Source organism: Morchella sextelata, assembly GCF_020137385.1.
Source record: "Morchella sextelata strain SCLS chromosome Unknown scls_6, whole genome shotgun sequence".
Classification (NCBI taxonomy): Eukaryota; Fungi; Ascomycota; class Pezizomycetes; order Pezizales; family Morchellaceae; genus Morchella; species Morchella sextelata.
Window position 1 is genome coordinate 1,757,297 of NW_025408621.1, and position 13,059 is coordinate 1,770,355.

At 45.4% G+C, this 13,059-nt stretch overlaps 3 protein-coding genes across 3 annotated transcripts; 2 read left to right on the top strand and 1 right to left on the bottom strand.

Annotated features, from left to right (window-relative positions):
• Nucleotides 1-3,404: 3,404 nt before the first annotated feature.
• On the top strand, nt 3,405-6,646 carry H6S33_011577 (uncharacterized protein; the record flags this gene model as incomplete). Its single annotated transcript, XM_044842954.1, has 14 exons — nt 3,405-3,429; nt 3,499-3,702; nt 3,806-3,881; nt 3,959-4,200; nt 4,311-4,481; nt 4,584-4,671; nt 4,978-5,083; nt 5,157-5,261; nt 5,328-5,353; nt 5,462-5,541; nt 5,666-5,727; nt 6,045-6,122; nt 6,228-6,311; nt 6,536-6,646. 14 exons carry the CDS (start codon nt 3,405-3,407, stop codon nt 6,644-6,646), a joined length of 1,458 nt encoding a protein of 485 aa, XP_044696345.1.
• A 1,324-nt stretch (nt 6,647-7,970) lies between these two features.
• Nucleotides 7,971-8,745, bottom strand: H6S33_011578 (uncharacterized protein; the record flags this gene model as incomplete). Its single annotated transcript, XM_044842955.1, has 6 exons — nt 7,971-7,978; nt 8,036-8,079; nt 8,121-8,217; nt 8,284-8,333; nt 8,390-8,495; nt 8,688-8,745. The coding sequence occupies 6 exons, from the start codon at nt 8,743-8,745 to the stop codon at nt 7,971-7,973; spliced, it is 363 nt and encodes a 120-aa protein (XP_044696346.1).
• Nucleotides 8,746-9,750: 1,005 nt separating this feature from the next.
• On the top strand, nt 9,751-11,037 carry H6S33_011579 (uncharacterized protein; the record flags this gene model as incomplete). Its single annotated transcript, XM_044842956.1, has 5 exons — nt 9,751-9,868; nt 9,926-10,268; nt 10,326-10,738; nt 10,797-10,940; nt 10,994-11,037. 5 exons carry the CDS (start codon nt 9,751-9,753, stop codon nt 11,035-11,037), a joined length of 1,062 nt encoding a protein of 353 aa, XP_044696347.1.
• Nucleotides 11,038-13,059: the final 2,022 nt, after the last annotated feature.

Consider the following 13,059-nt stretch of genomic DNA (forward strand, 5'->3'; position numbering starts at 1 on the left):
CCCTCTAATATGAAATTATATTTTGAACTGACACCAATGATAATATCAATGTGGTCCACGAAGCAGAGGTACCACTTGTGTCGTCTTGAGGTAGCCCAAGAAATGACCCCCCACGAACTCGAACTCGGAGCCGATAAGACTCGATATAACATACTTCCCTGATTGAAGTTTTCAAAAAGGTTGTCAAACATTGAGGAACATCGAGGCATATGATAATCCGGGGCAACCCCACACGAGTCAGAGGCAACTCGATACACCCTTCCTCCTTAAAGTGCCTCGCGAATCATGTTCGATCGTACCACGCTGAGGGACCTCCATGACTGGAGTGTGCTCGCAACTGGAACAGAGCACTCCAGCAGCTGGTCTATCAGTGTAGCACTAGCAACACATTATTTGTGTCTTCACCGCAGCTGTTTGTGGTATCAAATGACCCATCTTCTGTGAAAACCTAACAGGAACAAACACACCCTCAACCAAACTCTTTCATGAATTTCATGATCAGTATAGCTTGAGCTAGTACAGTGCGCACGCATATATGTTGATGACGCCTGAAGCCTGTGATTGGTCCTTTATAGATTAATTGAAAGACAAAAATGATGTATTGAGTTCTCTAGCACCGGGCTGAAGAGGAGTCCACGGATTGTCACCCTTCGACGCGCGTAAGATTGAGACAGGTACCTTAGGTTATGTGCTCATCTACAAGCAGGTGCGTACCTCACAGTGAGTCAACGATCTTTACTTACAAGCCTTGGACCACAACTCAAGGTGAGGTGCACCCCACATCACTAAACATTATAAATTTCTGACCGCTACATAGCTCTGTGGTACGTTCTTTCATGCACTGGAAAATTGTTTGGAGAAGCGGGTTATGCAGAACGCTGAAGCAGGCGCTAGCTAGTGCGGATTGTAATCGAAGCGCGCGCGACAGGATGCCGACAATAGTTGTGCAAACCACACTTCATTGCAAGGCTACCGGTGCCTTAGACGAGGCCAGCGCCTTTCTTTTCAACTTTTGCGAAAATAACCAGCTTGGGTGCGCATTGAATTGAGTTATATAAAGCCACCGTTCCTCTCGATATCTCATTCCGAGCTTGATCTCCTTTGAAGCTTTTCATCCGCAAATATTTATATGGCATATAGATAGTCACGTGTGCACCGTGGACAGCAACATCGCCGCATTGCTTTACAATCTGGTTTTCTACCATCTCAAACATCAGCGACCGATGTGAGGGTCGCCTGCTTCATCTCAAGCGTGGATTCTACGTCTACAATCTAATCTTCATCATAGATGATGGATATTCGGTATAATTGTTAAGAACATATACCAGCGCTGTTATCTACCAGCTTAATAAACCAGCAAGATGGACGGCATCGTCACAAGAAGGACGCACCGTTTCATATATCCGACAATTCATCAGCAGCCAATTAAAGATCTCACGTCAGATACAAGGATTTTCAGTTGATGGAGTCTCCTGCAAATACCATGACTTGGAGAAATGTGTTTTACCCGCCCGGGTGGTATTGGAAAATTACAATTTGGAGAGACCAATGCTCCCATAAGCCGGTACTTGAGGAATGATGAATTATATTACATCACTATTGTGGAAGCAAAAAATCTGCTTTAAAGTCTCATAAACAAGGCCATATATATACCGGGAGCTGCTCAATGTTCATCTGCATATCAATCTTCAAACTCGACACACGGCCCACGGGCTCACTAAACTCAACAAAGTCAACAAGAATGGTATACACGCGTGGCGCATACATATATACTCTTTTAGAGAGTCACAGAAAATTTATAAGCAAAGAATAGCATAACTGTCCCTCAAAGGATAAACTATCCAACAATTACATTTGATAAAGAGAAATATCTTCTATAGCCTCCGAAGGCTTAGTCTTTTTAAAATAACCAAATCCCTGAATTGTCATAAATCGGGTGATAATCCATGAGTCACATGACTTTTCATGATGCACTACACTGCGGGAGACGACATCGATCCTATGCATAACTACATAGCATTTAAAGATACAGTTATTATTCATCATTATATCAAGCCGTGCGCGGTTCCCGGCTGATTTGATAAGTCACGAGCCTCATAGTGCCCATCCCGTGTTTACGATTTGTGCGAGGATTTCTATATTGCTAATATCTTACTGATATTAGATATTACCAAAGCCCAAGCTGCAAGTCCCTCATACTCAAATGTAACCACAATTGGATCTTGCATTCTATTCTGTACAGGATTATTACCCGAAGACTATCGCAATGATGTTGTATTAAGCTCATCATCAATTGGAAACCTGAGTCTAGATGAAACACTAAGGGTCCTTCTATTCACTTGGAAAATATGCATACTAGGATAGGTATCCTGATTTATCGTAAGGTTTGTATAAATCTCCACCCCATATCACACAACTACATGATCGATCAAAGCTGACACGCAGGGCACCTAGGTGTAACACCGTGCAGGAAAGTGCATAAACGGGAGTAAGAATTCTCGAGCGGCTGCTACGTTCATGCTGGAGTGTGATGCGAAGCAGTATCGACAGAGTGACCCGTTACTATCTTTTCTTCATAAGAAAAGATAAAGTAGAGGTAAGGCCAACACGGGTGGTATATGGCCTGCTCTGCTTTATATCAAACTGTTGCTACCTGGCTGGGTTGTCCGTCGAATTCAGGCACCATTTGACTACCTATCTATCCATCACCCCTGTTCGCGAGCAATCACTTAATTGAGCTCGCATATATTGGAGTTAGTCTAAGTTGGGGTTGATATTCTCCGAGGCGACGAAAACGTGGATCTGTCAAGGAAAAAGAAAAGGCGAGACTCGGCGCCTTTCCCGTCCCTCGTAGGAACTATCCCTATCAACAGTAAATTGGAAGATGAAACGATACCTTGCTCCCCATCGCGTTTCGACCACACCCCGCAAATCCTGGGGACTTTGTTAGCGTCTCGAATGTTGTTAAATCATTGAATACATGTACCTACTTAAGTTTATTTGGCTAAACAATCGTTCGGAGGCTGCAGATTTCCGAGAAACTCATTACATGTAGTTTTACATGATGTGTATCGCTCACTCACCGTTGATAAAACCAGTCTAGCAGCGACCCAAATGATAAACAGATCTCTGGAGCTTAGGCTTATGATAATAAAATTATTGACCAGTGCTTGTTAGATGGTACAAAGCCCGATAGCCCCGAGCTAGGTGTCCTAGACTCCTGGCTTACATGGCCGGATACCAACCACGGTAGTGTGCGTCAGCCCTAGGTCGTGCCGGGCGATATCATGAGAGCCCCATCCCGCAGATGACCCTCGCAGAAACAAACGACCTTCTTAGAAACTTTCCACTGCCATCCCTAATACAAGCTTTTTCAGTTAACTAACGATAATCAAGAAAGAATCATGACTTCTGCCTGTTGCGTCCAAGGTGAATAGATCCAGGCCCTCTTCAACTAATTCAAGCTTAGTGGCACTGCCGCTGACTGACGCCCTGCAGGTACTCTCCAAAATGATTCGCCAAATGGCACTGAAACCGTTATCCACGGTCTCGATACCTATGTCGCGTCTGGAGACTCCTCAAAGGGAGTCATTGTAATAATACCAGACGTATTTGGCTGGCTTTTGGTAAACACTCGTCTATTAGCCGATGTATACGCTAGGAAGACTGGCTTGTCGGTTTATGTCCCTGACTTCATGTCTGGTTAGTCACATGCCACTCCTGTCACCATATTTTTAAAAACTTTGCTAGCTACACGTTGAACTGTGGGGGAAGTGACAGGATTGACATGAGTGCACTACTGCAGGCGATTCATTTCCAGTAGAGAATATGCAGGTCTTATCACCCGTTGATGGTACAGTCCCGACTATGACAGCAAAAGTGTACGTATTATTATACCTACTACCCCACTCTCATTTCACGTATCCAGTTGGAAAGCACTTTATTGATGGACTACTAGTAAAACTCTAGGAAAGCTTGGAGCTTGGATGTTTCGCCATCGGGAGGCCGTTTCATGGAAGATAATCAACGGTTTCTTTGAAGCAATCCACAAAGAGAACACTACCCGCAAGGTTTTTGTCTCTGGTTTTTGTTGGGGAGGAAGATATGCTTGCTTGCTCGCCCAAAGGGAGAAATGGTTTTTGAGTGATGGGAGTTATAGAGAAGGTGGGCTTATTGATGCTTTGTTTTCGGCACATCCATGTGAGTCTTCCATTTTCACCGCAAGTAACATATAAAAACTGGCACCCGTGAACGGAAATCGGTGTGGATACTCTGCAGCAGCAGCTAATCATACGTGCATTTCGAAATAGCTCTGCTCGCAATTCCAAAGGAGATAGAGCTCATTGCGAAGCCTGTGAGTTTTGCGATGGCTGAGGAGGACGAACGTCTCCCGATGAAAGACGTCGAGAAAATCATAGAGATTCTCGGAAAGCAGAAGATGCTTAAGAGCGAGGTTGTTACTTATGACGGCGCCAAACATGGTGAGTTGACCCCTCCGCATTCCTCCCCCCTTCGAGCTCTTCGGGAACGAACCGAGATAAAGATTAAATGAGGGACATATTTTAACACGTCACGAGCACTAGGCTTTGCTCTGAGGGGAAATATTGAGATCCAGGCTCAGAGAGAGAATATGGAGAACTCCCAGGACCAGGCAGTTAATTGGTTCAAACGGTACCTAGACTAGCTAGAACCCACGGATACAGCCCCAAAATCAATATGAAATAAGGGCTATGAGCTATGAATATCACAATATACCTTTTTTTTTTTAGCTTAATGCTCAGGCGTAATTAGTTAGCTTAGTTAGATTTTTTGCTGGTAATCGCGACGGGTTTTTATTTTATTTTTGGGGGGGTTTAGGTACGATAACATACATCATTTTGCCGGATACCCAACTTCTTTTCTGGGTCCAAACGTCTATTGTGAAATTTATAAGCACGATTTCGTTTTTTTTTTTTTTTTTGAGTTGTCTGGGGTCAGCATTGAAATCGCCATCTCTGAGGTCCGGACATCTCTCCTCCAACCAACCAAACTTATTCGCCCCAAACAATATCTACCACTATTTACCGCGGACGCCGCAAGAATGGTTCGGGTTTCGTTCAATTAGAGTTATTGTCGCACAAGTCTGGATTGGCTGACTGACAGAACTCGCCACACAGGTCCACGCCGATGCATCGAATTTCTCGAGAGGCGTTTCAAAAGCAGAGGCGTATGCTCAAGTCATCGAGCAGGCCTCGGCGCTGTTTGACGGACAACGAAACTGGGTATGTAGCCTTCTCCCCTCGACCTGATGATGATATGAGGATCAGGCAGTGCAGAAGACCTGACAGTGGGTCTACTTCTCCATCAAGGTCTGGTATGTATGCAGAAACTCGAGCCCCCTCTTTCTTAAGAGAAAGAAAGAAAACTGTACCTATAGGCACTAGGTACATCGTGCGATGCTGATTATGACTTCGCTTCAAAGCAACCTCGCCAATTCGGCTTCTCTTATCTGGCATGCGTTACATTCGATGCCAGAGCCATCAAACCATGCAAATTGGGCAGGTAAGGCAAAAGAGGAACCCAATCCCCGGAAGCTGCAGGGCAGGGCAGGTCAGGGCAAGTTGTTGTTGTTGTTGCGGGGCCGGATTAGGCAATTCAATAGAAGGTCTGACACGCGTTCTGGAAGGGTTCTACGTCCTTGATCCGACAACTCCAAAACAGTTGATACTCGGCCCATTCATGGGAAAGGTATGTGCAGAATATAATTTTCTTTATATTATCTTTGCTGCGGATATCGTCATACAATCCCCATCCCTTTATCCTGGGATGGGATTTTGACAGTTTCGAGATACTCCGAGCTCCCCCATAGCCCATATGGCCATGACCATATGTAACCATGAGCCATGGCATGTTATTATTGGAAGACTGCCTTTCTCCTTTTCCCCGGGCAGATGGGTAGGTTTCGGTCCATGTGGAGTTTGCCGTTTCGTTGTGGCATTTTCTTTTCTTTTGTACCTGCATGGCGGACATGAAATATCCAACTAATATTTGTGATAAACCGCTAGGTTGCCTGTCAGACTATCAAATTCGGCCGTGGGGTTTGTGGCAAGGCAGCGGAAACCGCTGAGACGCAAGTCATTGAGGTTGGTGGCTTCATTACACTTTCTTTGCACATACCTACACATTGACATTAGAAAACGTGGCCCTCTCACTAACGGGTCGATCACTTTTGATTCTTTTCCTGGAAGGATGTGCACTCGTTCCCAGATCATATCGCTTGTGATGGAGACTCAAGAAGTGAAATAGTCGTGCCCATACGGGTTGGTGGAAAGGTGAGAGCATCATCTTAAACTTACGTGCTTCTCTTGCCCCCTATACTAGCACAACATTAGGTTTAGCTGTACCTGTTCGCCCTCGTGGCATTTGGAGTGATGAACCCTTGAGGGATCGGTGGTGATGCCGGAACCCTGGAGGGTGAAGGGGTGTGTGGTGGTTGCTGTGGTAGTGGTGGTTGTGGGTTCGGAAATAAAATGAGCTAACAAAGGGAGGGACACAGGTCGTCGCAGTTATCGACGTTGACTCCACAGTCCCTAAAGCGTTTGACGAGGAGGACAAAAAGGCCCTAGAGTCGCTAGCAGAAATTCTCGGAACCAGTTGCGATTGGTAAGGGCTACATGTACCATCAACAAAGGGCTAGATACTTCATGTACAATATAAACACGCATAAGATCAAATTTACGAAGAACTACATCCCATTCAATTCGTTGTAGAATATGTAGGAGGTAGATGCTTACCCAACAAGACACTTGAGACATCTGTTGCCCTAAAAGAAGACATGAAAGAAGGGAAATAGAAGCCAAAGTGACTTCGATCTGACTAAAAGTAGGGGAAAAAACGGGGTTTTTCGTGTTGAATTTTAGTTGGTGACGGGCCTAAGATTACCGGTACTGGAATAACCGGAAGCGAGACCGGATGCATGCATCAAAAGTAGGTGTGGATCCCGTGTTTGTTGCGTCAAGGGCTGCTTCAAGGCTGCCTTTTTCGAAGCAGTACTCCGTGAAAGTTTTAGATACGACATTATTATGCACAGAATGTTTCCTCGTGGTCCTGTTGCGCTATAAAACGTTCCGAGATGGAGGGGGAAAAACCGTTTCGAGAAGGAGGAAGAGAGGAATAAAAAGACGATGGCATGATGGAGGAGAAGGGGTTTACATGAAGAAGATCAGTAACGTGGAAGTAGAGTAATGGGCATTGTGTTTCAACTCAACAGAAAACTTGCCCTCATCTGTTTCCAACCTGACAATGATTTTGAACGGTCCCATTTCAGAATCATCACAAAATTTAAGGGGCCCAAGCCCACGATATAGCCGGATCGTAGTGCCGTAGCATTTAGACGTCCTAGCAACATGTAGGTACAACCGCCCCAGCCCGCGTGGTGTGTGGGTTTGGGGTTGCGAGGAGGGGGCTCAAGCCACTCGAAGCCTCAAAGAACGACTTCAATTCAACTGTTTGCCCTCACGAAGAAGCTCGGCAGATTGTTCAAAACGCCACGACAGGCCTTACCCCTGTATCATGTCAGGATGTTTAGTATGTATCTGTATCTTGTGCAATATGATGTGCGCGGGCGTAACCCTCCATACCCCCTTTTTATACGAGCTGGCGGGTTTACTTTGTACCTGTTTACTAGAGAAGGTAACTGATCTAGAGTACAATGGCCAAGGCTGAAATTGCATTTACTAGAGAGAGAAAGTAAATAAGAACAAGGGCTCAATTGCGGAACATTAGCATCAGCGTGTAAGTAAGACATCTGACGTTCATTCTCGTTTGAAGCGATCCTGGCTTGGGGTAGGGTAGGAACAATAGGTACATGGGTACATGGGGTATTTGGTACTCTACCTCTACGTAGGGTAAGGGGGCTGTAGGGAAAAAAGAGATGACTTCTTGTCTTGTCTTTCTGTGAGTGAGGCATTCAGGACTCAGAGGATACAAAGCTACGGTACTGTACACGCATATTATTATACTATCAGGTTGAATAGAATTTAGAATCGTACATTACCTAGTCTCGTCCACATGTAATCAATGAACTGCGTGTTTCTCCCTCTAGCCGGTACCGTAAAAAGAATATTTGGACATTGTAGTACTTATTTAGTAGTGCAGAAGTTGCCGAGCAGCAATTTGCGATCATCGTCTTCGTCCCTCCCCGCCACTCGTGCATTTTGCAAGATCCCGTGCGAAGAGCTATCCCCATCTTAGTGCGTTCTACAGGGCAGCCAGGGACGCCGAGACGACCAGAACCGAACGAACTATCTTCACTCCCCGTCGTTTCTTCTCCACTCTCCCCGAATAGTCTGTTCCTAATTCTCAGTGAGCGAGCTAAGCAACGCCAAAATCAGAGAGGCGAACCGCTTACAGGAACAAACCGCGACGACCCTTCTGAATTGAACTCAATTCCCTTCCTAATACTCCCCCCTTCCCCCTCAGCCTCTTGCTTCTTCTTCTCGGGTTTTCTTCGTGACCTTTCTCTCTGTCAGTCAAGTCCCACTCAAGTCAGTCAGCTCCCTTCCTTCCCTCTCCCCCTTCATCCTTCTTTCATATTTGCTGTTCTCGCTGGACGTCGCACGGGTTTTTCTCAGTTGTTGTTGGCTTCTGCGAAACGCCTTTGATTGCGCCTCTTCTTATTCTTCTTTCAACAGTATTTGTGTGTGTACTTTCTGCGCGTAAGAGGTTCGGCAATATTTCCTGCCTCATCCGTCGGCTTCCTATCATTCGTTCCTTGTTGTGCGCTTCTACTCTCCGAGTTCCATCACACTCTCTTTCTTATTCCGACCCGGTCATCTGTCCATCCATCATCTACCCTTCCATCCATCCACTACCCTCCTTTGATCTTACATAACAATTTTGGCTGTTATCAATAAACAACAACCAAAACACCTTTAACAGCCTTTCAAAACACCGCCAGTTTCCATCATCACCACCACCACAGCGCAGTCGTAGTGGTATATATCATTTTTTGGTGAGCACTTCTTTCAAGCAAACATCTTCATCCCATCTCCTAAATCTCCATCATCTGTCTCTTCAATCCCTCAATTATTCAGCAGCCATGCTCTCCCACACCCTAGCATTCCCACACCCTCCCTTCCCCATCCCTGACTAGCCTATTGTTTTCGCGCGCGTCTGTCACCCATCAAATGTCAGCTTCATCTATTCGGATGAATTTTTTGTGGAGGGTGTCCGATGTCGTGAACAGGAAGAAAGCTTCTCGAAGGAATTTCTTGGAGTCTTTCAAAAGCTACACACATATTCCTACTCTCTACACACAGCTATCTCCTCTCTTATTCGGGTTCGGGTATTGTTCCAAGAAAAGCTAGCCTGCTCCCAATCAGGAAATCAAGCAGAAGCAGCGCACCCCCTGGAGGCCCCTTGCAACCACTACCTTTCTACTTTCGCTCCTCCATCCTTTTTCTCTTCTGTTTCTCCTTATTCTCCCATCCGTCTCCTTTTCACCCGACTCTCTCTCCCCCCTCACCCCCCACCCGTTGTCCGTCCACTTAAATCGATTCGTCTTTATTTCGTGCAGACACGCTTCCCGTTCTTGGTTTCGTCCATCTTTATTCTAATCTTGTCGTTTCTATCCTTTCAGAGCAGGCCTTCAAACCACATCGTCGCGAATCAAATCAACCTACAACCTTTAATTAGCTCTTAATATCGGCCTGCCTCAGGTCGTTTAATTATTATACACCGAGAAACAATCAATAGGATACTTACGACGAGATGGGTTGTGGCATGAGCACCGAGGAGAAGGAGGGGAAGCAGAGGAATGAGGAGATTGAGAACCAGCTGAAGAGGGACAAGATGATGCAGCGGAATGAAATCAAGATGCTTCTTCTAGGTTTGCGTCTCCTGTATCCAATTATCACGTCCGGATGCTAACCTTGTTGCGCTACAGGAGCTGGAGAATCTGGTAAATCAACTATCCTGAAACAGATGAAGCTCATCCACGAAGGTGGGTATAGCCGAGATGAATGTGAATCATTCAAAGAAATCATCTTCTCAAACACGGTCCAGTCAATGAGGGTTATTCTGGAAGCAATGGAAACGTTAGAGCTTCCTCTTGATGATAGCCGGGCAGAGTATCATGTACAGACCATCTTCATGCAGCCGACACAGATCGAGGGCGAATCCCTCCCACCAGAGGTTGGCAATGCTATCAAGACTTTGTGGGCGGACCGTGGTGTACAGGAATGTTTCAGGCGATCAAGGGAATACCAGTTGAACGACTCGGCCAGATAGTACGCGTCACTCCCAAACTTTATATCTGGTCAAGCCAATGCTAACATATACCCTAGCTACTTTGACTCCATCGATAGGATCGCACAGCCAGACTACCTGCCTACTGACCAGGATGTACTGAGATCGCGTGTCAAGACAACCGGTATCACAGAAACCACCTTTATTATCGGGGACTTGACCTACCGTATGTTTGATGTTGGTGGTCAACGATCAGAACGTAAGAAGTGGATTCACTGTTTTGAGAATGTTACAACCATTCTGTTTTTGGTTGCCATCTCAGAGTACGATCAATTGCTGTTCGAGGATGAGACTGTAAACCGTATGCAGGAAGCTTTGACATTGTTCGATTCAATCTGCAACTCAAGATGGTTCATCAAGACGAGTATAATCCTGTTCTTGAACAAGATTGATCGCTTCCGAGAGAAACTCCCAATTAGTCCTATGAAGAATTACTTCTCTGACTACGAAGGTATGCGCACTTAATCATTTCCCACTTGGAGTAGCTACATACTGACACAAACCCAAAGGTGGCGAGGACTATACTGCTGCTTGCGATTACATTCTGAATCGCTTCGTGTCTTTGAATCAATCAGAGACCAAGCAAATCTATACCCATTTCACATGTGCCACGGATACTACGCAGATCCGTTTCGTGATGGCAGCCGTTAATGGTATGCATATATTGTATCCCTTTAATCGAAGAAGCCTTACTTACATATTCCAGATATCATTATCCAAGAGAATCTGCGTCAATGCGGTCTGATATAAATAATGTCAACACAAATAATTTTCTTCTTCTCACTCGGTCATTCAATCCCAGGACTTATGCTACAATGGGCAGTCTTTAAACATATACAGGCGCTTTACCGTGATTTGTGTCCTTGTATGCATGTACTACTTGGGGCTTGTTATGTGCAAGTAGGGTATCGGGTTCTGCTTTTTGGATCCCGAGCTCATGACATATTTATTTCTATAAATCACCTTTAGTTTCCCTCAGGCCCAGTCCTTTTTCTTTTACACTCACTCTCAATATTTATGCGTCTTGTTGGTTTTGCATTCTCGTTTCCCTTTTTGTTTCTTACTTTTAAATGTTTCTGTATTTTTTTTCACCTTGGGTCCACAAAATTTCTATTTATGGGTCAATTTACGCCAGCATCTGGGTAACTTCCCCATTTCTACCTTTCATTACTTTCCTTACATACCATTATTTGTGTCTCTGCGTGTATGGTTTCAAGCGTTCTCAGTTGGGGGTGCGTATGTTTCTGTATTGAGTTGTAGGAGCTGGAAGGAAAATCGATGGATGTCGGAAGAATTTGTCTCGGTGCACAATTTTTTTTTCTTTTCGTCCCAGTTTTTGGCTACTCTTCCGACCCTCAGTGACTGATCTGGATCGTTCTCCCAGAGTATAAAAGTAACAGCGAGGCGAGCGGAGGGGCGGATTTTGGACAGGTGGATTTCATGATTGCTGAGATGAAGGACGCTCAATGCTCAAGAACGATCGCGGGTGTTCTTTCGGCTACTCGTGATTTATCAATGGGACATCTGGATTAGCGGAGGAGGGGTTGGGGGTTATAAAGATCTTGAGGAGAAGATGGCCGTCTCTATGAACGAAAAAAACAAAAGGGCTGGTAGTTGGGATGGAAGGTCGATTTAGGGGGAATTAAAGGGCTCCTCCATTGTAATTACATGTCACTATCGCTATCTCTCTATTATATCAACATACCTGTATCTTTAGCCAATGACTATTTTTATGTTCATCTCATTGTAGTTCGTTTTTTTTTTTCTTTTCCCATCCCATCCATTCCTCTTTATCATTATGTGTGATTTATTTCCGAGATATCCATGTGACTTTTTATTTTCCCAGATGTGCATCTTATGCAGCCAACTGGTAGCGATGGCTGATGGCTGCTGCTGTACCAAAATATTCGAATCGGCGGTACTCTAGAAAATGTAGGCTGTTACACCTGTATGTACCATTTTATTTTGCGGGAAAGCCTATGCAGCGCGGAAGCTGCCTTTGCCCCACACTCTCTCCATTCCTGTTTCGAATTTAGCCATCCACCGCTAGGACAGCCTTAGATAACTTTAGGGTAGGTAGTATAGAGATTCGATCCCCCTGTGGTTACTGGCCGGTAGTGGTGGTAGTGGTGGTTCTGGCTGGTTCCCTGGCCACCACCCCAAATCAAATCAAAGAACACTTCGATTTGTTACAGACCGTTACCAAGCCAGCTAGCTGTCTAACTAGCTATTAAGCCATCCAATACATTATTCATTCACGTCTGAGACATGCAGAAGGGACCCGTAACGCACAACACACCGAACTTTCAACGAGTACCCTTGCGGACGTGGGGAAAGAAGGAAACCGAAGGGAAAAAAGGAAAAAAAGGGCAGAGGTGGACCGGGATCAACGGGTTAGGTTTATTTGGCTGGGTGTGCGCTTCCTCCGAGGGTGGTGGTGGTGAGACTTCGATGAGGCAAGGTAAGGGGGATGAAGGCCGTCTGGATAGCAATTGGAGTATATGTTTATTGGTTTGCAGAGTGGTCTGGGGGGGACAGGTGCGATTTGCTGCTGCTGGCTCTACTACCTGCTCTACTTATTGAACTTTACTCTGAGTGCCCAGCAAGTAAGTGGGTGTATGGTACCGCACATGTACCCTCGGCCCGGACGCCAGAGCTGCTCCTGTGCTTTGGTTCGATTTGGAGATGGAGGATCTAACCTCAGTCCTCACTCGCTCGTCGCTCCCTCACCGTTCTGTCTAAGTAACTGTCTTAGCTTGGGCTAGTCTGGAA